At 37.5% G+C, this 26774-nt stretch overlaps 2 protein-coding genes across 4 annotated transcripts in view; one reads left to right on the top strand and one right to left on the bottom strand.

Moving 5' to 3' along the window:
• The window catches only part of LOC127959601 (protein unc-50 homolog), a 922469-nt gene that overhangs the window by 431093 nt on the left and 464602 nt on the right, over positions 1-26774 (bottom strand). The gene's annotated exons all lie outside the window — the stretch shown is intronic.
• The window catches only part of LOC127959591 (protocadherin-9), a 257971-nt gene that overhangs the window by 39885 nt on the left and 191312 nt on the right, over positions 1-26774 (top strand). For all 3 annotated transcript variants that reach the window (XM_052558855.1, XM_052558856.1, XM_052558854.1), the window contains one exon: positions 23884-23985. In XM_052558855.1, coding sequence (XP_052414815.1) covers positions 23884-23985 — 102 coding nt within the window. The remainder of the gene's footprint in view (positions 1-23883; positions 23986-26774) is intronic.

The following is a 26774-nucleotide window of genomic DNA, read 5'->3' as shown; positions in this document are numbered from 1 at the left end:
CGATTTTAATTCTGATGTCAATATGTCAGTTAAAAAGTGATGTGACATGTGGCCAAGTATGGTGACCCATGCTCAGAATTAGTGCTCTGCATTTATCCCATCCAAAGTGCACACACACAGCAGTGAACACACACACACACACACACCATGAACACACACCTGGAGCAGTGTGCAGCCATTTTTGCTGCAGCACACTGGGAACAGTTGGGGGTTCGGTGCCTTGCTCAAGGATGGAAGGTTGGAGAGAGTGCTGTACATTCACTCCCCCCACCTAAAATTCCTGTTGGCCTGAGACTCAAATCCGCAACCTTTGGGTTACGAGTCCAACTCTTTTACCATTAGGCCACAACTTCCCCGACATAATTATATAAAATAAAATAATTATTTCCGAAACAGCTGTAAAGAAGAAGCTAATAATTACTACTTGGCAAAATATCACTGATTGCTCTGACAAATGAAAGATACAGCTTTACATTTAATTAGATGGGTCTGATTAGAAGCAGTAGTGAGGTGCTGATAAACATGCACTTGTGTCTTCACATGCTAAAAAAATAATTGTGAAAAATCTGTAATTTCTCACCAACCTCTCGTTCCAAATCTGAATTCTGTTCTTGCCTCTTTGGAACACAAAAAAATCTAAGAACGTTATTTCTGAATAGATTTTTCAATATGTTTAAAATCTTGATATATTCAAAATGGTTATGCAAATGTTAGGCTTTTTATCTTCCAACATATTTTAGCCTGCTGAAAATGCCTAGATGTGAGCACAAGTTTTCTTTTTTTCCAGTTGAGATGCTTTGGTTGATATGAAACGGAATATCCGCAGAAGTGTTAATAGTATCTGATTCTGCAGACAGTTTTTTCCCCAAAAATGTTAACACAATGTAAAGTACTTGCAATGACCCTTGTTTTAAATTATTTTGTTCCATTGTTGTGCTTCTTGTTGTCATTTGTTGCTGTTGTACAACCAGGATCTGGAAGCTGGTTGGTGTGGTATTTGTCCCGCCCCTCCTCCACTGTGATTGGACAGCTGGGTAAAAATGACATAAAAAGAAATTAACGCTCAGTCCCTTGTCATGTTCCTGGCATTCTTATTGTAAGCAAGTGGAAAAAAATAAAATAATTTAGCCTCAGGAAGAAATGCTTTTTAATGTTCTCTAAATGTGAATGTTGTCTGGAGGTAATGTTTGAAAAATGCTAACCAGGCTCATTGGAAATACATGCCTCTAAATGTATTTCTGCAACACTGTTACATACCTTACTGCACATTTCGAAGCAGTTTCAAAGTTAAACTTCCAGTGAGTGGCACTAAAATGCAGGTTCAATATGTGACCCTGAAATGTTTTTATTTTATTTTTATTTTAAGTAGTGTGGTCTTTCATAATTCAAATATAGCTAAAATGTCGCTACAAAGTGTTAATGCTCTGTCGTGTACACCAAACCCGACCCTAAACCTATAGCTGATAATGTTAACAAATGTAAAACTGGTATAAAAACAGATTTCTTGATGCAACCGTGCATTTGAACTGTTTTGTGGAACCGTGTTTTCACAGGATTCTTACCCGAGATATTCACCCCTCAAGTCGAACTCTATACTGCGCGAGCTACCGAACAAACCTACTGCATATAAAAACCCATTCATATGAAGCCGTATATGTGATGCTAATGTTCATAAGTATCAGTTTTCAAATGTTGCATCTTATTTAAACCATTTTGATTTCATAATATGATATTCCTCAAGTAATTGTGTGAAAATTAAGCATTATTAATCGAAACTGTGGACCTGCAAATCATACTTTTGGCCTTACCATACACCCTGCGCAAGTGTTTTTGTGTTCATTTTGAGGATATGAAAATAGTCTGTGCCAGAGACCAACTGAAATCTGGTCTAAAGTCTGGCTAAATGTTTTTTTCTTTGTTATTTAAAGAGTGCGTTAGGATAGGCGGGTCCACAATGTGCGTACACCATAAAATAATATTATTGTGTAGGCTACATAAATATAAAAATACCTACGTGTCATAATGCAGTGGTTCCCAATCCTGGTCCTAGAGAACCCCCAAAATTGCACATTTTCAGCTCATCAGCTCATTAGTGAAGACTCCTGGAACTCAAATGTGTGTCAAATAAGAGAGACACCAAACCTGGGCATTGTTGGATGTTCTCCAGGACCAGGATTGGGAACCACTGTCATAATGGATAGTCATCGCATGTATCAGAATTAGGCTACCTATTAGCTCGCACATGAGCAGCTCCGCATTCTGTCTTTGCGCTTGCAAATTCCGCCGTCTAAATAACAAAACTGTCATGGCACGACTTCAGCTGGCTCTCAAAGGGGATGGGAGATGAGACTTAAATTAGTTTATTGCACTTTACGCCCAAAAAACACCCATTACTCATTAAGAGAATAGGGGCAACCCATTTTGACTATGCGCCTGGATGCGCTGACCATTTTCCTGTCGTTAAACTAGATTGTTGAAATAGGGCCCTTTGTGTGAAAAGGAACAAAAGCTGTCAGAGTTTTACTGCCTCTAGTTTTTATTTCAACTGGAAACTGCAGTTCATATGTATAGGTCAATTTTTTTCAGTTTCTTTACATATTTATTAACGTTTTCTGGAAATTTTTTCCATGAGCAAGGTGTAAATATAATTTTGCTTTACATTATTATACAATTTTAAATGAACGTTTCTATTAATGTTGTTCATAACTTTGAGAGAACCTTGCCAGAATATAAAAATTATTCTGAGAACATTCCATGTTAGCTGGAAATTAAACACCACAAACATCTTGTAAGCAGTGTCTTACTTGAAAGATCTGGACAGATCGTTCATTCTGATTGCTATTTTCAATGAATGCAATTTTGGTAACACTTTAGAATAGGTAACACCTATTAGCTGCTTATTAGCATGCATATTACTCAAATATTAGCCATGTATTAGTGCTAATTAACAACATATTAATGCCTTATTCTACTTGATCTTATTCTACATCCCCAATCTTACCCAATCACCTAACAACTACCTTACTAACTATTAATAAGCTGCAATTAAGATTTTATTGAGAGAAATGTCGTAGTTAATAGTTAACAAGTGTTAACATTTACCTATTCTAAAGTGTTACCAAATTTTTTTATGAACATTAATGTATTTTATAATGCCATCATATTTGTAGTAAAAAAAAATAAGCCACTCTAGACTCATATATTCTGAGGTCTTCACTTCATGTCATGTGAAACAGCACTCAATGTAATGTTCTAATTATGTTAATATTGCACTTAATCCACCCTTTTTCTTAATGAGCCTTTAGGACCTGTAGCACTGTAGTTAGCTGTGATGTACATTTTCCACCGTTTTCCCAAAATTCTGTCTCTGTATGAGTATAAAAGGATATATAGACAGTCATCAGCTCATTTTCTTGCCTTATGTCAGACGTGTGGATGCGTGCGGCAGCATGCACAGATGTTCTATTAGCTGCACATCAAGGTAGCTAATTGCTGCCGCGTGTAAACTAGGCACTGAAGTTTTGATATATCGCTGAGTGTTTCTTCATAAATTATGCACCTTTTTTCCCCAATCTCTTCATGCAAAATTAGCTCTCGCAAATGTTTTGGTGAAAACTCAAAGTGCCTTCCGCTTAGAGGGGCTGTTGTAATTGTTGCAGAGCTTCTGACACCTGCAAGATGTCTGTCATCTTATGTACTGTTGAGTGAGAGGAAATACAAACGAGGAAAGGTAGAGGTTCATTGCTCATTTTCACCCCATTTGAATTAGCATAATTTATGCCATGAAAGTATGAATGACACAACCCAAAATAAAATTGATAAATGCTGCGTCAATGATAGAAGTTAGCAATTTTCGCAAAGGCTTTGAGTGCAATATGCATTGGATGTGGGTGTCTTAGGCAGAGACGAAACAATCACACAGGATGGAAAGATCATCTTGACGGATGAATAATAAGTGGGCGCATTTTCTCATTAGCGAATCCTAGATTACGCTGCATCACAAAGGAGAGGTAAAAGAACTATCCAGGTCACTACACACACGTACGCAAAAACACAGGCTCTTTCTAATGCACCCAACCGCAGATATCATTATCTAGAGCAGGAGATGATGGTGCCATCGATTGTGGCCGAGTCGGGAGCATTTCATTTGCTTCAGGCTACACGTCTGATGAGTCCCTCTCTTTCTCTCTGCTGATGCCTCATCGTGTTCAGCCACTAGGGAGAATTAACCGCGTGTGTGGGGCAGCAGGAGGGGAGGGTGTTTTAGCGATTTTGAGCAACTCTCACACAAAGAACAGCTGCTCTGGTTTGGCTGCCTCTGCAGACCGTCACAAGTCCGGCGGCAGCTCACCCGGAGATCTTATGATGTCTCATGCCCCTGACCCTCGAGCGGAGAGGACTCTTGTGTCTCGGTAGGGGACTGAAAACGAGGTTATGTTTGGAAAGCATTTGGAGGAATTTGTATCTTTTGGATGTTTCGACTGACCTTAATAAAAGCAGATGAGTCACGGTTATGCTGTTTAGTTAGATCCCAAAGCGCTCATAGCCGAATAACATTCAGAACGAAACATTATCACACAATCAGGAGCCTTTAATGTGATGCACGCAGCGAGCAGTCGTTTTAGGCGAAATGTGCTCTATTCTCATGCTGTTTTGCTGTGAGTGAAGAGGCTGCAACCTCTTGTATCTCTCCGGCGTCTCAGTGGAATGTCAGGGCAGGTGCCTGGGCCTAAGTGGGACACGTGATGCCTGGCTTGTTTACACAATTTGTGACTAGGCTACTACAAGAAAATCAGCCTCACCTGAGATATTGCATCAGCTAATAAGGAAAGATCTCCTTAAGTTGGGTAGGATTGAGATGGGGTGGGCATTGAGCCACCTAGGTTTTCGCTAATAAAGAAATTATTATTGTACCCTCCCTCCTTGAACAACAAAAATGAATTTTTTCTCTTCGATTAATTTAAATGAATGGTCTAAATCGGCATGCAATGAATTGAACAGCTCACTGACACAAACATTGACTCATTTGTAGCGATTTTCTCACTCAGTATAGTAACGGGATAGTTTTCAGTAAAGAAAGACAACAAAAAAGTGCTGGATGAGGTAGATATTTACCTACAATCAATTGAAACAAAACCTGTAAAGATATCTTACTGTTCGCCAGCGATGAAGAAAGTGTTTGTTTACCTCAACTCCTACACGTGCAGCATTGTGAAAGATATTTTCCGACAGATGGTCTATAGCAACATCAACAGTACACTAAAGCACTTAAAATGCCATTGACATTACATGGCATGACATACACTTATTCTTTGAAGTCCTGAAGTAAAAATCATGGCGTATTAATAATTTAGTAGGGTCTTACTGTGTGTTCTCCAGGTAATTGCTGACACCCTATAAGAGTATATGCTTTATATATTTAAATAATTTTAATTACTATATAATGTCATGTTGCGTTGCATCACCTGACAAAATGAGTCTCATTGTAGGCTATACAGATTTTCCTCAGAACACTAATTTGAGTTTTGAGTAGCATTATGAGCATTATATGCTCAAGTTACAGTTATATCATTTTTTCCCCATTTGCAGTTATTTTAAAAATCTTTGAGAGAACCTTGCCAGAATATAACTGAGATTTATACATCACCTAAAGGCTTAATTTCCATTGATGTATGCTTTGTTAGGATAGGGCAATATTACATTTACATTTACATTACATTTATTCATTTAGCAGACGCTTTTATCCAAAGCGACTTACAGATGAAGACAGTGGAAGCAATCAAAAACAACAAAAAGAGCAATGAGATATAAGTGCTATAACAAGTCTCAGTTAGGTTAACACAGTAATATAATATAATACAATATTTGGCAGAGATACAATTAAAAATCTGGAATCTGAGGGTGCAAATTATTATTATTTTTATTAAAATAAAAAATAAATAAATAAAATCTACATATTTTGAGAAAATGGCCTTTTTCGGGGTAGTTGATTATGATTTAACTTTGAAGCAAGTGTGTAATGTTGCTGTTAGAACATAAACAATGTCTGCAAAGTTACGATGCTCAGAGTTCAGTGCAAAGTGAGATATTTTCTTTCAAAGGAATTGCTGTTTAAGGATTACAAAATATGGCTGGTAGGGACTGCAACAAGCTTCTTCCTGGGTTTGTGACATCATTTACTCTGATGTTTATATAAACCCAACACGTAACTACCCATAATGGTGAGGGGGCATGACGGTTCCAGACAACGTGCTCTATGGCAGTTAAGCCTTCAAAAAAAGCTAATGAAACATCCCTTTAAAGTTTTCCAAACGAAGTCCTTAACAATGCATATTGTTAATCAAAAACTAAGTTTTGATATATTTAAGGTAGGCAATTTACAAATTATCTTCATGGAACATGATCTTTACTTAATATTCTAATGATCTTTGGCATAATTTTGACCCATATTGTTGGCTATTGCTACAAATATACCTGTGCTACTTATGACTGGTTTGTGCTCCAGGGCCACATATGCATTGCCATAGTTTTTCTAGATTTGTTTGGCTTTAGATTTGGGTCAGATCAGGAATAGGCTACACATTACCTTTACATGAAAAAAAAATTACAAAAAAAAAATTAAATTCTACTATAGAAATAGATATTTCTGACTGAAATTTGCACTTTAAGACAAATATTGATACATTCTCACCAAAGTAGCATTCTCTTAGGGGAATTTTTTTTTCTTCTTCTTCTAAGTTATGAAGTCTGAAAAGCATTTCAGTGGTGAAACTCATTAGAAACCAATAACCAATCTGTAGAACTTATAATGTAATATCAATAATTTGCTTTTGAAACTCCATATGCAGTGTAAACGAGTTCTTGATAAGAAGAGGGCTCTTTTCTGAACTTGCGGTGCTGCAAAAGACATCATTTTTAAGAGTGTGTTTGCGTAGGTAGTGCGGAGAAGGATAAAATACTAGCACATTTTAATTTGTGCTGCATCAGTGTCGTCCCCAGGCTAATGTATCTAACATCGTTCCAGCTTAAACGAGCGTACTGTAAACCAGATCCCTCTGGAAGCATTTTATCCTTTGGAGAGGAACAGCATTCTGACAGCATTCTGAGGATATATATGAATGATTTTAGATTGGCAGGTGTCAGAGACAGATATGATTCCAAAGTCTCCTGGCGTTCCAGCACATTCAGATTCGCTCTTATACCTCGTTTAGCGCCTGTCACTCTCTCATCCGAAAAGCACACACACAAACACAGTTACCCACAGATGCACACTTGCATGAAGTGCTGCCTTTGAGGAAGACAATTGTTTTTATGACTGATATGTAAGGGATAATGTGCAGTCAGCCGGTCATTATTGCAAAATAAACCCTGACAGGATGATCTCTATTTTGTATCCTCATGAAAGGGTTTATTTTGCTATAATTATCACCTAACATGATTTATTTCCATGGCTGCTCATTAAATAGAATTTATACCTATAAGTTGTAATGTGGACTAGAAACAGCATTTCCACTTGTAGACTTCACTTTATAGTGCACCTATAGTTTGTCTTGTTCAGAGTGTTGTGAAAGCCACAGTCTTCCTCGCCAGCATATAATCTGACTCTCTCCCATGGAAGATGAATTATATCTGTGATTTGTTGTCACTTTTTGAATTATTGGTTGCCCTCTTGCCTCTTGGTGTGTTGTTTGTATGCATCGCTATCTCTAGTGGGTTAGACATAATAGGATCTTCTGATTTCTATCTCGATATTTCCCCTCATCCTTCTTTACTGGTCTTTATTGCTGCGGACGCAGCAGTAGATGGCACACAGTGTTAGAGGAAATAGAGAGAGAGGCAAGGCACTGGAGTAAGGTGTTTACTTGTTAGCAGTTGCCTGCAGCAATTGATACCCTATACTGCTATTTTAAAGATTAAAGGGAGCTCACAAGAATGAATTGCCCCTGCTGAGTGCATGTTGTCTGAGTTGTTTTAGTGCTTGAATTACTGATGGAATTATGTAAATCAGGTAACAGGGAAAATATGGCCAAAATTAGCGTTGGGATCTTTCGGGTCTGTTCTGAGTGGGAGATTGTGGAGGATGCAAAGCAGCGCACTTTATCATGCTTTAAAACGCTTATTTTATTTATTTATTTATTTTTTCATCGAAGCTGTTGGCCATACAGTTCAGTACAGGTGTCGTCTCCTTACAGCAGGTCTTGTGTGCAGTGGAGAAATTGTTAAACTCCTTTATGTATTTCATAAGCTGTTTGGGAGTTATAAGATGGAAAAATACCACCACATGCAAGCGCAGTTAGTGCAGTACACAGCATCTTTTTGGATGCTCTGTTAGTTCACAACAAATTCAACAAATTCAGTCTTGCCATTTGTGAGTGCATCCTTATGCCATTAGTATTGTGTCTTTAGGTTTGGTGTTAAAAATGACAATGTGAACACTGAGCAAACCAGGACTTAATATATCCAATTCTCTCTTTTTTTTATTTATTTATTTTTTCCGGACCAAAAGATCCAAGGGAACTACAAATATAAACACAACATTTAGTTTAGAAACAGACAAAAAATTTGCAGCACACCAGCACCTAGTCAAACTGCTCTTTTGCATGTCGTTGCAGAATAAGGTCTTTGCACTTAAGTGGCTTAGTTTAGTGTATTTGCTCCAAGTGACCTCGGGATATCAGATTGATCTCTCGTTTGCTCTCTCTTCAGTCGAAAAACACATTCACACAGACCTCCTCAAAGAGAAGTGCTAATAACTGTAAAAGTCGTCCATTATTAGCTGCAGTCCATCAAAGGCTGTGAAAAGAATTAAGGCACTGGACTAGAGCCAATTATGATCCACAGAGACAAACACACACTGTGGAGATGAAAATGAGAGCAATATTATTTTCATTGCTGAAAAAGAAAATGTTGAAAATATTCAAAGCCTTGTGTATTTTGATGGCATCTCTTGCGTCATAAAGTCTTGAGCATTAACCACGTTCGCACAAAGGCCAATTAGGAAGACAGGATGGGTATTTTTCAGACTCTAAAGATGACAAGCTAAATGGTGTGTCATGATTTAAATGCAGACTCCTGGGGAACAGGGCTTTTAATAATTGCAACATTCTCGTTTTGCCAAGGAGAGTACAAATTTGCACCAAAAATCGTTTTATGAACATGCAATGCAAATGAAGTTTAGCCAAGCTGCATCTTTGCCTCCATCAGTCAAGTGCAAGATGAAAAATGGAAGATATTTTAAAATAAGTTCATCTGAAGTTCATGTTAATGTTGTCTGTGTAAAAATGAGGAATCACATCACTCTGATGTGCAAATTTAATGTCGAGTATTGCTGTATCTCCCTGAAGCCCATAAATACTATTTTTATTTGATCACAGATAATTGGTTTCACGGTGAAACTCTTCACTCTAGATCCGTTTTCATTCCTCTGTTGAGCACAAAGAATATCAGTGACAAAATAACAGGAATTGCTTATCAAGTAAGTGCTATATACAGTACAGTTAGATTTATTATGCATCATTGCCCACTAAAGAAGTCTTTATTTGGGCCCGGAGCATCTTGGGGTCACTTGACTTGCTCAAGGGCAAAACGGCAATATGGTGGATGGGAAGCCATTTCTACAACCTGTGTTTATGGTACATTAAACCGTTAATGGCTGACAATAGCGTCACGTACTGTATGAGCTTGAAAGATAGTTATTTACCCTGTGCAGTGTCTTGTACATCAGTTTACTGTCATTTCAAGAGTTAGTTCACCATAACATAAAATGTAACTGCTTGTATCACCTAGAGCTGAATTTTCAAGAGCTGAATTTTTTCATGCAACTCGCGCACACACACATGATGGCATTCCATATTTTATGGACAAATGGTTTTTATACTGTACTGTCCAAACTGTATTTTCCATCCTAATCCTAACCCTACCCCTAAACCAAAACTTTCTGCTTTATTCTTTTTGATTTATGTGCTGGTTTCCTCATGGGGACTAAATATATATATATGTATCTGATCTCCATAACAGGGAATAGCAGGTACATACACAAACACTGCTGTTTTAATAGGCATTTGTGAGAAACAGAACAAAATTTAAAAGTATGAAATTTCTGTGCTACTAGCGGCGCCAAATTGAATTGCACTTTGTTTAAGTGTTTTGACTAGACGACAGCGTTCAACCTGTCATTGCAACTCATTGCATGAAAACACTGGTATGAAGGTGAAGTGTTTTATTCTTTTTTTTTTCTTTTATAGAAAATAAATTGCACACAAATGCAGAAATTACACATTTCACTCCGTTTTCACTGAAAACCACTCAAATCTCATTCATACTTCTCCAAACATGACATGTTACATTTGATACGGATATGTACAAGAACCACTGTAGTTTTGCATCAAGTCAAGCGTGGTTCGAGATATCACAATGTGCCAAGTTTGATTATAATCATGTGGGTTAAAAGGAAAAGAGCTGGCTACTTTGACGTCATTTACAAAGTTTTGTTTCTAAAAGCGCATTCCTATCTTAAAGCGTTTCGCTTAACCCACAGCTGCACCCGATGTCGGCGGGATCAAGCGACACGTTTGTTGCCAGTTTAGCAGGCATCCTGCTTACCGCCTGAGTTAGAAAAGCAAGGCGGCTGCTACAATAGGAGGAGAACGTCAACGCTTGCTTAAATCGCCACCCTTGCAGCATTTGACAAAGTGTTCGCTCGCTCATTTCTCTGAAGAATCATCAAAGTACTCGAGAAAGAAGTGAGCTGTCCCCCAAAGCATATCTGTCTCTCTTTCTCGGCTCTGTCCTTCATGTGTTTAATGATCACCTCGCCGCTGCATGTGTCGGCATGAGCGAAATCCACAGGACGTTAATGCGGCCCACACGTGTCAGCGCTGACAGAAGCGATGCTCAGCCGCTCGACACAGTTTCACCAAATCAAATCTTCTTCCCCCTCCAGAGTTGCTGAAGTGTGCCACTTGTAAAGTTAATTAATTTGATGGTTAATTATATAACTCATTTATTTAAGTGAGAGCTGTGGTGACATTAGTCTTGTGGAAATATAGAACATGCTGTAATTGTGGAGTGAATTTGCTTTTAAAGAGCTTTTTAATTCGGGGCCCGGGGCCATGGACTGGATGGGGGCCCATTTTGTCCCTTTCTGCATTCAGATCCACTTTTTTTTCTATCAGATAGCGAGAGAAATGGTGAAACCTCAGTATCAAAATACATGTCCTTATTAAAAGTTCACCACTTTTTTTCTACCATTTTATGTGATCTTGTGAAGCATATCATAATGCTCTAAATAGTGAATCACACTACACTGAGGTAGTGAGCTACAGTCTCTTTCTATTTTAAGCCTGACACTGATCTCATATCAGGGTGAAAGTATTAGTGGTAACCAGAGTCTTCACGGGATAGTCCGAACAGAAATCGATTTTGCGTTTACAGCACAAAGAGCATCTAATATTTACATATACTGTAGGGTCGCAGTCTTCTCTCACTGTGTATGCTGCATTCGCAATATCATGCTGAAAAATAGCAAGCACACTCAGTTTTGTGGTAACACTTTGGAATAGGGACCTCATATTCACTATAGCAAAGATAGGTTTCTGTTTAGGTATGCGGTAGGGCTAAAGGGTCTAGAATATGGTCATGCATTAAATGTGCTAATAAACAGCCAATATGCTAATATGCATGCTAATAACCAACTTGTTAATATTGAATAGTAGGGATGTAACAATACATATATTCGTACTGAACTGTACGGTACACATTACAAACCAAACGATGCATTGGACTAATCCTATTACATATGAAAAATAAAAGAGCTTAAAGTGTATGAAATATGATGTTCTTAGTGCCACAACACTTAACAAAGCAGCCCAAATGATGTTACATGCAACATGCTGTCTGGCCAGTGGCATAGTGGACGGGCCCGCGATAACCTCCGCTTGCTGGGTTCCATCGAAAGACAATGATCTTGTATCAACGATAGCCAGAGAAATTGTCAAAAACATCAGTTATCCAGCATCAGATGCCGTAAGCTAAGTAATTACGCCGTCATTCTGTTTTTACTTTTAATTTTTTATAGTGAATTGACCGAGATTAAGGCTATGTCCACAAGTAAACAAGTATTTTTATAAATAGAGTTTTTCCTTCTTCCATAAGAAACAAAAACAAATAATAACTCTGTCCACATGAAAACGCAAACACATTCTATAAAGCACTGTCAAGAGCATGCCAAGCCAACAGGTGGTGATATATTCTCAACCGTAAAGCCATGTTGGCCGCGCTGCTCAGAAGCCACAAGTCAAAATCTCCAGTTTTGTTGTCTACATGATAACACTGCAACAGGAGTTGTCTAAACTTTACGGTTTCATTTACCTGATGCTGCGTTTGCATGTGGGTGAACAAACAAACTGCATAGAAAAAGCTGCGGTTTTGAAAATATCTGTGTTGGTGTGGACAGGGCCCAAGACGTTGACTGGCATAACTACTGCGCAGTGTTTGAACATTGCTTTTGTGATATCCATTGTAGTGATGGGAAGTTCGATTCTTTTCCACGAACCGGTTCTTTCGGATGGTTCGATTCAATGAACTGGTTGAAAAAAAGTAAAGCGGTTCTTTTACCCTCGACGTAATGACGTCATTGGCGATGACGTAACGGCATCACGTCTATCAAATATATATATATATATATATAAGTCATTAATCATAACTTTAGTCAGTTCAGACGCACTGTGAGTCAGTCTGCTTCACGCTTAATCACACATGCGCAGTATCATAAACTCCTCGGCTCTCAAATCGGACGCGTCCGAAAGAAACAGTTTTCGATTCAGTGTACTGATGATCCTACTGATGATGCAACCGGTTCTTGACTCGAGAACGAGAATCACTCTAACCGGCACGTGCTGCAGTTCAGTATCATCAGCTGCTCTACTCGTGTTCATGTTCTGTTTACTACAAACTCAATTTGTGAATGTCATCATTAACTATATATACAGTTCTGATATTTCATAAATCATCCCTTATTCCTATTAAACATAGAGTCTTTAGAGTCTTAATTATAGTCCAACTTCACTGAAAACCCTTTGGCCTATACATTATCTACAATACACGGATTAGAAACATTAATCTTAAAAAAATAAAAAAAATAAAATATAGTTATGTTATCACACTTTCAGATGTTTAACAAAATACTTAAAAAATTACACACATGCGCAGTATCATCAGTTCATCGTTTCTCAAATTGGATGGGTCCGATAGAAACGGTTTTCGGTTCAGTGTACTGGTGATCCAAAAACCGATGCAACTGTTTCTTGACTCGAGAACGAGAATCGGCTCATCGCTTCTCAAATCGGACGCATCCGACAGAAACGATTTTCGGTTGAGTGTACTGGTGATCCGAAAACCGATGCAACCGGTTCTTGACTCAAGAACGAGAACTGCTCCAGCAGTGGGCGTGTTCGTTCATTATCTGGCTCGGTTCGGTGTTCATCTTCAGTTCGGTCCTCACAGCAGTTCAGTCAGTGTACTGTTTGAGTAAATGAATTACTCCGGGATATTGGTTTATTCTGACTCAGAGGGAGTGTCAGTCACGTTAAAAAGTTAACATCTTAAGTAATTTGTGGATTAATCCTTATTGGAGACATGAACCGTTTCAAACGATTCAGTTCGATTTGGTGAACTGGTTCAACTGGTTCACTAAGAAGAACTGGTTAAATTGAACGATTCGTTCAATTTCACTAATCCATCACTAATCCATTGGCTCGACTTCATGGTTTAAAAAAGAAATCACCCCCCCCCCCCAACACACACACATCAAAAATGTTCGGAAACGTGACACTAGTGTGTTGTATTGAAACGTACTGTTAATTTTGTGAACCGTTTCACCCCTAGTGTAAAGTGTTCCCTAATCTAAAGTGTTACCAAAGTTCTGACTAGATGGCCGTGATTGTATCATCTGGATGTTCAGTATTTTTATTCATTTTAATATCTTCAACTTATTCTTCTCTCTGGTTAGGATAATGATTAAGATAGATGACTAATATGCTAACACAGATGCTGGATATTACTATGGATGTGAGATTGGCTGCCAGTTGTATGATTTCATATAACATAAATATTGCATGGCAGATATGTAAGACTGAATTTTTTAAATACGTGATGAATATTATTTCCCTGAAATACTGAACATTGTTCATTGTACTAATATAATGTATGCTAGTGAAATAATTTGATCAATTTCAAATAATTTACATTTAAATGCTCCAATCTAGACTTTCGCTTTAAACACATTTTCCTGGCTGCTAAAAGAATTAGTACCAAAGGCAAATTAATATTACTGAACGATATTACTCTTCAGCAATATTAATACATATTTAAGCAGTGATATCATTACTGTGATGTGTGTTCTTATTTGAGATAGAGTAGGTTCATGTTGAGTATCACAAATGGCTTCAGTTTGTATTTTTAAAGCCACTTTTATACCACTTTCTTATTCCGAAACATAAATTGTTATCTCCAGTCATCTGTAGCCCTCATTTGATATTTCAATCATGATTAAAGAGTTGAAAATGAAGAACACAGATATGTAGTGTTTGTGAATGCTCGACTAGCGTATTGCAAGTGTGTGACCCTGTTGAACACACTTAACACATGCCCTTGCGTTGGCGGTAACAAACAGAGTTACCTTCAGGTGTATTATTAAACTGGATGTCTTGTTATTCAGCGCAACTCAATATAAACATATTGACATTTAACCAAACAGCTGAGCAAAATTCTGTTAGTAGTTGACCTGGAAGGATAAACAGGCTGTGGAAGAACAAGGTTTAATGGATAGTCTGCTGTAGCATGGCTACGATAAGCTAATTCACATGCATTGTGAATTACATTCAGACACTTTTTTGTAATGCAATGCAATGCTTTGTTTTCTATTTCAGGCCTAATGGTCAGGCAAGATGAAGGTTTCACAGCATTGCACATCTGAACCTAACAATCTTGTGTGGTTTAGAGCCTGAAATATGAATGAGGACATATAAGATCGATATAAACATCCAGATTCACACAGACTGCTTGTTTCCAACAGTTCAGAACAAAGGTTTGAGCAAAGAAAACGGCAATTCCTACAGGTGGTTCAAACCAGAGATCAGTGGTGAATGGATAACCACATGTCTCTCCAGGGATGAAGACAAAGCAAATATTTTGTGACAGATTCTTTAGAGCAGGGTTTCCAAAGCCAGTTCACTGAGACTTTCTCACATAATTCCAAACAAAAGTGTGCTATGCCTCACATCTCCTTAAAAACACAAGAGAGAGAGAGAGAGGAAGAGGCAGACAGACAGAGAAAGGGAATGTAAGGTGAAATCGATTTTATGTATTTAGCATCATATTGTGTGGCATTGCTGTGGAGTCTGTGTTCATGAACAGAAAGAATAGAGTCAGACTCCAGCAAATAACTTCAAATCACCCTCTATATTTGTTTAGTTATGCAGTGTATTACTCGTAACCTGCCAGATACGGTAAATAGTGTAATCTCACACATGACATAAAGATTATAGGCTATATTTGTGTGCAAACAGAACATATTTCTCTTTAGCAACAGAGCAAATTTATCTTTTGTACCACTTAAGACCCTGGTATTTAACTGAATGGAGGAATGGTGTGAATATCATGGAAAATATTTCAAGGTCAATTTAACCCAAAATTCAAAAGAAATAAAAAAATCAGTCAGTAATAATAAAAATGTTTGCTTAATGAAATTGAAGGCTATTAAGCCATTTGACTAAATTGTGACATTACTTTCATGATTTGTAACACTTTCCCAATTTCTCCTCACTGTAGTACCCCCCCCCCCAATAAATAAATAAATAAAATACTACTTTTTAGCTCTCATTATTCTTATTGAATATATATATATATATATATATATATATATATATATATATATATATATATATATATATATATATATATATAACTTTTTTATTAAATCAGGATTATTATATTGTATTATATTATATTATATTATATTATTATTTATGGGACATTCTTGGTTGTCCTCCACTGACTTTGGAGTGTCTTATATATATATGTAACCAAGAGTACTTTTTAAGGTAATTGCATTATTATATTAATGCACTTAATGTACTGTTTGTAATTTTAACCCCAAAAATCTAAAGAAAACGAATAAATAATATTTTGCTTAAGAAAAATGAAGCCTATTCTGATTAAAAGTTGAGACAGAACGTCTTTTGTCTGTCGTTCTTCAAACATTACAGTAATGTTAGACATATTTGGGTTACAAGCTGTATTGTCATTGTTTTTTTCTTTAGTTTTTTCAATCAATGATAACCATCATTGTGACCATCTGCTGTGTTTTAAGTAGTCATTAACCAATAGCGTGGTCAGGGGTCCTCTTTAGATCAGTAATGTTCTCTAATGATGAGAACGAGGTCCGCAGTACAAATCGATAAAGGCTTCTTCTCTCATGAATGAGCAGCACAACAGCAGACCTCCCTGCCATCCACTATCCCCCGTCTCGACTGCGTAATTGATTGAGCGTTCCTCTGCTTTGCGCTCAGGTCTTGGATTCCTCAGGGCGAGTATTTGGTGTCATCTAGCCGAAGGACCGAGTAGATGGCGGGACGATAGAATAAGATCGATTTGGAATATTCTCTGTCACCAGACGCCATAATAGAACGGATTCTGTGTTCCACGGTTGTCTGGTGTCGCCGATGTGACCTTTCGTAACCTCAGACACCCCCGCTGAGAGTTATGTTTCTTCCTTTTCATGTAAACCAGCTCATAGCAGCAATGAAACTAATTTTTTTTTTTTTTTGCTCCACTTGTCTAGCTTGCTTTTTTTCTCCCTGGAGTGTAGGCTTTGGTTGTCTATAAGGTGCAAATTAATTATCATTTCAAACAGTCTTCAGAAATATATTTGTGTCAGCGCGGACGGAGAGTTTTGCATGAGAAAGAGCCGTCTCTTTGAATGTGCGCTGGATACATATGGTTATTTGAGGGGCTGGTAGTTTGATAGGCTTTTGTTCTTCAAGAACAAAGTGAAAGGCCCTGGTGAAAAGCAATCCTCTTTAGTTCTTGAATGATATGAGAGCGCTGAGGATAATTGGGTGATATTTTTAGAGGTGGCCCCGGCGTTCAAGCTGTTTTTTTGCTGTCGTCTTAGCGAGAGGCTCTCCCCGGCCATTGTCAACTTAAATGGAACGTCGATAAGTTGTAGTTTTAAGCCCACTGTGAAAATGGGCTTAGCGGCAGCGCGGTAAACACAAATCTGAAATTTGCTGAAGAGACTGATTGTTGCTAGTGTTCAATCAAGTGCTAATGCTCTTTGTGCTCACTTTCTTCTCTTCCCTCTTCACTACAGCCACATGCATACTGGAGTGTTTTGGGGCTGTCAGCTGCATTTTAAACATGACGTTAACTGTTTCATATGCAGTAAACAGAATAAAGGACTATAGCAGCTTGGTGGCATCTTGTGGCTTTAAACAAACAAACATGGAGGGCAACATTAATTTGCTGTTTGCTATTTTTCTCTTAATATTGTAAAATATTATTAGAATATAAAATAACTGTTTTCTATTAAATATATTGTAAAATTGCATTTATTTTTGTGATCAAACCTGAATTTTCTGCATTGTTACTGTAGTCTTCAGTGTCATATGATCTCTCAGAAATCATTCTAACATGCGAACACATTTTATTTTATTTTTTATTTATTTTTATTATCATCAATGCTGTTTAAAATGTTTGTGGAAATGATGATACATAGAACTTACTAAATAACAACATATAATCATATATTTGCAGGTATTTTATGAATGTCTTTACTGTCAGTTTTTATCAATTGAATGCATCATTATTAAATAATAAATTTTTTCTAATATAATAAATAATTAACATATCCTAATATTCTAAAATATATTATTTTTAATATTATTAATGATCATTTTAAGATTATTTTCCAGTAATAATTCAAAAGTATTTATAAAACATAAAACGTGTGTATATAAAAAATATTGCAATAGTCAACATATTAGAATAGAATATTAGAAACATAGAATTAGTATTATTAATACTTAAAAAGAAAAAAAAAGAAAAATTATTATTTTTGTTTAATTTTGTGTCATTACACTGGTATGGTTCAGATGAGAAGGTTTTTTGAAAAAAAAAAAAAAAAAAAAAAAAAAAATAATAATATATATATATATATATATATATATATATATATATATATATATATATATATATATATATATACATATACATATAAATATATATATTATTTTATTTTATTTGTCACCACCTTTATGATAAAGGTACCGAACTGTATGTGCGCAGAATGGCGTTAAGCTCTGAGAAGAGGAGTGACTACTGTATCTGTCAGCAGTGTGTACGTTACCTGTGTGTCACTTCATAGCAACAGTGCAGATATGTACTAGAAAGACTGAAGGAGAAAGATGAATAAAGAATGACGGAGAAGATGTGCTTCATGGCTCCCTCTCCTCTTTTATGAGCTCATTTGCAGCGCTGCTGCACCAGTAACTCAGCCATAGTGAGGAGACTAGAAGGAAAGGGCAGATTATGAATGCAATATATTAAATATGGTGGCAAATATATTAAACATACTGGGCCGATCTCAGGAGGCAGGCTAGATAATGCGCTGATTGATTTTTACTGAGCTGTTAACTATTAATGCAGCTGTAACAGAAGGAGACCTGCGGACATTTATCAGACCCGTAACACGTGCCTCATACGCCGTGGCTGGAGTCAGTTGTGAAGAATCCGTTTAGTAATTATCAAACGGCTCCCCGTGACGCACGGGGGCTCTCGGCGATGATGCGATTTCTCTGAAGGTAATGCAGTTGGTAAACAGTCAGCGTGGAGGATGACGATGTGTATTTATTTATGTTGTATCCTCCAGGAGCTCTTTGCCCTCAGCTTCAACCTTAATAAAATGTGTTTAGTTATCTCTTGTTTTTTCAGCAGGCATCTGCAGCTTCGCTAAGTGACCCATGGGGGCTCGGTAAGAGGCACATGTTGCCACTGTAACTGGAAATTTGCCTGATTATCATGCGGGAAACAAACAGAAAGGGCTTATCTGGAGAGAAGTGAAGTGCACTGAAAAGATTAATTAGGCTGAATGGTTTGGACGCTTTAATGAAGAGGCCTTGAGATGAGGCGCTCACGCTCCTTCACACAGGTGCACATCTCAGCTGGGTCTTGTGAAGCACTTTCAACTGTGCCGAAGTCACCCACGTAACAACTTTAGTGGCGGGACCACCCTCCATTTTGTGACACTTTGTCACAGAGAGCGCAGGAACTCACAGGCATCACTGCGGCAGGAAGAAACCTAATTAGGAAGAATCAAAAGAACGTTTGTTCAAAAAAATGGCAAGTGATACTTTAGTTTAAAAAGCTGCAGTCAGTCCTTGACATTCTCATTATGAGCTATTACTTGTTTAGCTTTGAAGAAAAATAGAGGGCATATTTCTTGATGAATGTGTAATGAAATTACAGCCCTCAACTGAGGAAAAGATGAGGAGTAGGAAACTGAATAATGATTTATAAAACATAAGCATGTATGGATGTATGGATAGTGTCCGGTGTGACTTTGAACATGAATGGACAAAACAAAACAAAACACAAAACAAAACGTTGAGTAAAAACTCTGAATTATGAGAGGAAAAAGTACACATGTATTTATTTCTTTCATGCCAGAAACAGGCTTCCATTGTAATCTGTAAAAAAATAATTTTGGAAATAATTACAAATTAATTTTGTCCAAAAAAGGTACACAAAAAGACCACCAATAACAGGACATGCACAGACTACAAAATTAACACCTAGTTGCTAAAACTCTTTCTTCATCTTAATAATCAGAGGAAATAAGGTTTATTTTGTGTGAAATGAATGGGCCGCTGAAGAGAAATCATCATGTGATCAGTAGATGTGTTGTTTAAACCAAAGCTCATGTGATTGACAGAAGGTTGTCGTACAGTCCCACAGCTTCCCCTCAGGCACATTATATTTTTAAAAGCCCTTGGTTTACATCATTCGTCTAGTTGTGGTGTCCTTATGAAGCATTTGATGTTTATGCGTATGTGTGAATGAGCATTTGACCTCTTCTTTCCTGTAAACATGGCCCTCTGTATAAAAGCTCTCTAAATAAATGATGATAGATAATCTAGATAATAAGAGTAAATGGAAAAGTGCCGTCAGCATCACCTGTCTATCACGCACACACACACACACACACTTATTTACTCTTGAAGAGTGCCAGGCTACTTAATCCAGAGTAATATCCCCCCCTTAATCACATTCATAAATTGGTAATGATATTCATGCACTTGTGTGATATATGGCAAATTATAATGTCAGCGTGTCTTAGCCGTAGTGCCGTCATTTAAATATGGGCTCTATTGCTTTAATAAATCATGGTGGGTGGGATATGGCAGTCATTAGGTTGAATGACACTACAGAGTCGTGTAAAAAAGTGCATTCAGCTCTCATATGCATTACGTTGTTAATCATAATATGACTACTGGGGCCATCATGATTCTCAAGTACGATAGAGGGAAGTGCGTGGAAGAACTAGGCTTTTATTTTGCTGTATTTTAGGTAGGATTTTCTAAAAATATTATATATTATATATTTTTGTTCAGCAAGGAAGGATTAAATTGACCAAAAGTGCAGGTTTTGTAACAATGTTAAATCGGTAGTGTATATACTGTATATATATACAAAAATACATAACAAAAATAATAAAAAAGGTAATGATAGTAATGAGAAATGTTTCTGAAGCTGCAAATCAGCACATTAGAATGATTTCTGAAGGATCATGTGACACTGAAGACTGGAGTAATGATGCTGAAAATTCAGGTTTTCATCACAGAAATGAATTACATTTGAAAATGTATTCAAATAGAAGAGTTATAATACAATTATATTTTTATTACTCATTATTATAATAGTTTTATTGTATTTTTCAAATATATGCAGCAGTTGAGCTGAGACTTTCATTTTCAAAATTATTTAACATGTAAAAATCTTACCAAATCCCACATTGTGAGTGGCATATTTATTGTATTTTTCAAATAAACACAGTTTCGTTGAGCTAAGAGACTTTCACTTTCAAAATCATTTCAAATTGAAAAATCTTACCAAATCCCACATTTTGAATGGTATATTTGAATGTATATTTCATCAGATTTAATGAATAAATTGTTGTGTTCCAGGGTGGAAAAACAATCATTCCCATCAATGCATTACCTTTGTTTTTTGTTCATTTCTAATTAATTCTTCCTATTATTCCAATTCAAATTTCAATGGGATTTGCCATTCACGACCATTAACTCACAGGCAGTCAGTTCTTAAATTCTGAATTTCCCCCAACCCAACTAAACACCAAAATGCATGACCCAAATCTGTTACATGTCGACTTTTAGAACCAAAGCAAAAGCATGTCTATCAGAAACATGGAGCTGAAACCTTCCAGAATACATTTTTGTGATTTACTGCAAATGTATTGCACTAAAAACAGGAAGTACAGAGGCTCTGTTTTCAACTTTCTTAAAGCTCAGAATATGTTCAGTTCAGCAGAACATGCTTTGTTTGAGGGAATGAAGGACAGATGACAGACAGCTTGTACTTTTACAGAACAGAAGCAGGCTTCCTTCTGGCTTTGATCATACATCTTGCTGTGAGAAAAAACTCTCGAATGCACAGAAGGCTTGTTCTCATGACTACACACACCAAACACGCTCTGTATGTACCAGAGTAAAATTACAGTAAAAATATAAATTAATAATACAATTAAAGAGTACAAACCATACGCCAGTGCTCTAGAATGTGCTTTCCTTCACGCTTGCTCACTAATGGATAGAGTAGAGAATCACGCTGGCATTAAACGACTTTGCCAGCTGCCAAAGCATGTTGTCCAGGTCAGCATGACATTAATTAAAACACAGAGTGTGGGCGGCATAGAGCTCCAGACAAATAAGTAAATAGACATAGTGGTTCAGGAAACAGACTTTTGATGCTTTGGCATTGCAAACGTAACTTCAGATTTCACGAGGCATTGCGCGCAGAGATGGAGTAGAGATAAATAGTACGTGTAAGAGGGCGAGGGCGCGCTCTCGAAGGCGTTCTGGGGTTAGAGACAGTGATGTATGCCCAGGCCTCTCGTCGGCCCTGCCTCATTACTGGGCGGTCATTTTGTAAATCAACAGATAATTACGGTATACATCATACAGTGTTCGCATGGCCGCAATTTACTGGATTTTGTTGGAAAATGAAAAACGGCTCTTTCCGAAGCAAATAAACCATTTATTTAGTATTCATAGCATTTCCAGAGTATTTTGAGCACATTAGCCTTCGGGTTGCCCACTTTGTGTGACCTTGAATTTCATGCGATGCTTAGCGCACATTTCGTAATTTCCCGTCTTGCCTTGTTCGCCGTGAATATAAATAAATAAACAAAAGCATTTCGTAATTTCCCGTCTTGCCTTGTTCGCCGTGCATGTAAATAAATAAACGAAAGCCTTTAGTTGTTTTGTTTGTTTGTTTTCTTTCAGGTCAGCATTTAGGTTTTAATTCATGGCTGTACGACAAACAATATGTTTTAGCTTCTCTCACTCTGTTTGTGAATTTCAATGAGGTCGCCTTGCCTCCACCAAAGCCTTTTTGATTGCTTTCCCTACTTGAGTATCACTCTAATATAATTTGAAATGTCACCACTCATATGTGTTTGTTTCATATGCGTCCCTCTTTCTATTGCATGTAAAACAACACAGAAGCGACGAAGGTGCGTGCGAGAGAAAAGCAGATTACCTAACAAAGGGCAGACTGATTTGAAAGCAGGATATTTCGCTGAGATTCACAGCGGAGGTTTGTCAAACACAAATGCCGTATGCTTATAAAGGCAATTTCATTTTCAAAGGAGATATAATCAGTCTGTATCATTTTGGACACAAAGCGTGAAGAAGAAAACATCTTCAGTTCTGCCTCAGCCTAAAAGCGCTGTGTAATTTGTCACCTTTTGAGTGTTTGGAAATTGAGAGCCCCCTAATTTTACGCTTGTGTGTAAAATATTAAGGATGCTGCCGAAGGTCGGAAATTCTCAGAAACCGTGTTTTTTTTTTTTTTTTTTTTTTTTTTTGTCGAGTTTATAAAAAGTGACAGAATGCCATTCATTCTCCTGGTTTTAGAAGTGTCTTGTTGAGTTCCATTAAAGGCCTCATGTAATAGGAAGCACAGTATTTGTAATACCTGTTGAAACAGGAAATTGGTGTGGCCTAAATTGCAAGATTCAGAATTGAAATAGTAAGCTTCATGCACATTTTACAGAAAAAAGCAGGTTGTGTCTATCAAACACGAGGCTGGAAACACAAGACTGGAAAATCTGGTCTGAGCTAGCGGTTTTACAACATGATGGCTAGTTTAAACTGGTCCTTTAATGGTCCAAGCTGATCCATGATGGTTAACATGTTGGAGGGTCAACTAACTACTAACCAACATGCACCATCTAATTGAAAATTATTTTTGACCTTATTCCAAATTTTGTATTTATTTTTTTTATTTTCCAACATTTTATAAATAATTTGTTATTCATTTATTGACTGATAACCTACAAACGGCTGAAACGGCTGAAAAACTATTTTAATGTACAGTGTGCATATTGATTTTAATATGTTCTGAATTTTTTATTTTAACAATGTTAAACATTATTATTTATTTATTTTACTGATTGAGAGGTAATTGAATCTAAATATAAAACCGTCATATGATTCCAGACATATCATCACTCATTTGTTCATCTTTGAAAAAAACATTGCTTACTGGATGGACTTGTAACTCTGCCTTTTCTTGGCTTTTAAGGGAACGCTTCCCCGTGCCCGCACCGAACTGAACCCCGACTATCTGGACCTTCGCTCCCGAGCTGAGCTGAACCCAGAGTATTGGACGCCCTGCACTCCTCTTGTGAGTAACCCTTGTTCAGATTGTTGAGATGGCTGCTGTTGAAGCCCCATTAGAGAGCGGCACAGATACACTTTTCACCCGCTTGTTTGTATGTCTTCTCTGCTTATTGGTTTCTTTAGTGACCTCTCTAACAATGGTCCCTTCACCGCTACATCATTATAACTCAGCTAATTTTGCATAAACACACATACCTCCCTCCCATTGCTCTCATTACCTGAGTATGTGCAGGGATTCTTGTCTTCTGGGGATTGGGACAGTTTACATGAAGCTTTGCTTGCCACTGGACCTAATGATGCTTGTTTTTTGGTTTTCCTTTTTTTCCCCAGAGCTTTGTGCAGAAAGAAATGCATATACAAGTTTGAAGCCTTAAAATGTTTGTGGTGGATTTTCAGGAGCTATTCTTGGCAGCGCTCTTGACTAGTTACATCAGTCGATGTTTGTCATTTGCAAATGTTTATTAGAGCTAATGCTTATTATTATGGGGTTTGATAAAGACGAATGCCTCGCTCCTTGTGCATGCTTTCCTGACTTTGTTTGGGTAAGTTCAGATGATATATGTCCAGCCCTCACCCACTGTTATCCTTTGTCCTGGCCGATTTAATACTCTCATCAGAAGATTGTGCTCAAATGCAGTGAGTGAAATCAAACACATAAATCATGCACAACACCTTTCTTTTCATTCTACAGAGTGCTAAACTTTACTTGGGCTCTATATGTGTGTGTGTGCATTTGTAGCTGCTTGAATGTGTTCACTAAACTCCACAAGGTCTATGTGGGTGTGACAGAGACCGACAGAAAATAAGAGGGTGGTGAATGGAGAAGTAGAATATTTGCAGTAGAGAAGGCAACAAAGGAAATTCAGAAATAAACCATGACTGTAAGACAAAAAATAGGGCTTGTTTCTACCACAGGGACCTTATGACTCTCGACATGCTCACTTTATAGTCACCAACACCCCTTCAGCTCCATTATAAGAGCATGTATGGACTGATACATAAGATTTCACCCTATTTTATCTCTGCATCTTTCTTTTTTGCCCATGTCCCTGCTTCTAACTTCCAGCATGTCTGCAGGGAATATGAATACACTTTGTCTGCGTTAGGAATATTCTCCCGGGCAGTCGATGAGATGATAGGAATGACCTGCATGCTTCCTGATGTCACCATGCATAAGAGTAGCTCAGTGTACAGCCAATTACAGTGGTTTTCCAATGGGACTCGTCCTCATCATTGCAGTGTGAATGGTCACTTTCCCATATCATCCTGGGGTGAACTGTCCAATCACACTCATTGCTGTCTCATACAGAATTAAATGATGTTTTATTAACAAGATCCGGGAGGAGCGCGTCAGATACTTAATCAACACAGGGAGACCATAATCAAGTAATCAATCCCATAGTATAAATACTGCTGACTTACCTCTATCCATTGACGGTTTATCAGCAGCCCTCCTCCACCCCATATCCTCACTTGAGTTCACTTTATAAATAGACGGGGAATGGGGGGTATTCTAGGTTCGAGCCATTCTCGAGCTTGGAGCCCTTCCCCGGACAGCACGCCAAATATGCATACCATACCTCACTTAATTATATGTAAGCGTGAACTCGTGAAACACACATATACTTATCTTGTAACTAAAATTCAGCGTCAAAATGAAATTAAAATAATTAAATGTATTATTAATTTCAAGGTTACTTAAATGTAAATATATGACTGTTGAATGACAGTAGATGTAACATCCTGGAAATGTCTAGAGTACAGTAATGTCTATGTTTCAGAGATGTTGTTAATCTGATAATAAGAACCTACTGTTTTATAAAAAGGCTGGTCTTGAGTAGGATCACTGTTTCAAATGGGTGATGGCTGGAGTGTTAGAGGTCTTGTCTGATGGCTTTCAGGACATCAGTTTAAAGAAGCTAAAGGAATAGGCTAGTACAGATTGTTATTGGTGAAGTGAGGGCAGACTCCATAAGTTTAGTGTAGATTTAGACCACCACACTGGACCTGGTTTCGTGTTTGCCTCCCTTTCAAGGTAGTGGTTTAGTTATAAATCTTGCTGCAGGATTTCAGATGGGCAAGTCATTGTGACAAGAAGTAAAGCTCCATTTGAGCCCTGTTGTGAACTATCCTTTCCAAGTCAGAGAACTTCTTGGGGTACAGCAGGGACTTGTTTCAAAGTGGGTCAAAACAAGTTGCTCAATTGGTCATGAGTTCAAAGTCATTAAAGTTTCTTACGGCCCCTGGGGACTAGAACAATAGCTGATCTTTTAAAGCAAGTTGAAGCAGCATAGAGGTCCAGCAGGTGGCAAAGAAAGTTAGGAAACCTGTAGTTGGTCAGCTTTGTGCGTCAAGGACTGTCATCATCTTCCCTCGGGAGAATGGGGGTCTTGTGGCCTCTCTTTTGTTCTTGGAGTTCTCTTGGTTACATGCACAGATGCACCCAGACGCAGTTTGTTAATTTTCTTCATGCACCAAATGTATTTCGTCCTTTACATTCTGGTTTGATAAATAGCTTTGTAAACCAGAATCATATTCTGTTGAATTGCTAATGGGATTGCTAATGGAATTAGAGCTGTAATATGAAAAAGGTTGTTTTTGGAGAACATATTGCTTGTTGTCTGGAGGTCAGAGTGAATGTGCAGTATATCTTGTACCCTCCTCTGTCATCTCTTAAAGGTCAGCAGTGTGATTAACCTCAGGTCAATTACACCCAAGATGCTGCACACAATCCGTTAGAATGCATTAGTTTGGGGATAAGTGCACAAGGCAACCAGTTTTACTGATAGGAGG

Source organism: Carassius gibelio, chromosome B6, assembly GCF_023724105.1.
Source record: "Carassius gibelio isolate Cgi1373 ecotype wild population from Czech Republic chromosome B6, carGib1.2-hapl.c, whole genome shotgun sequence".
Classification (NCBI taxonomy): Eukaryota; Metazoa; Chordata; class Actinopteri; order Cypriniformes; family Cyprinidae; genus Carassius; species Carassius gibelio.
This window is presented reverse-complemented; position numbering and strand designations above follow the sequence as displayed.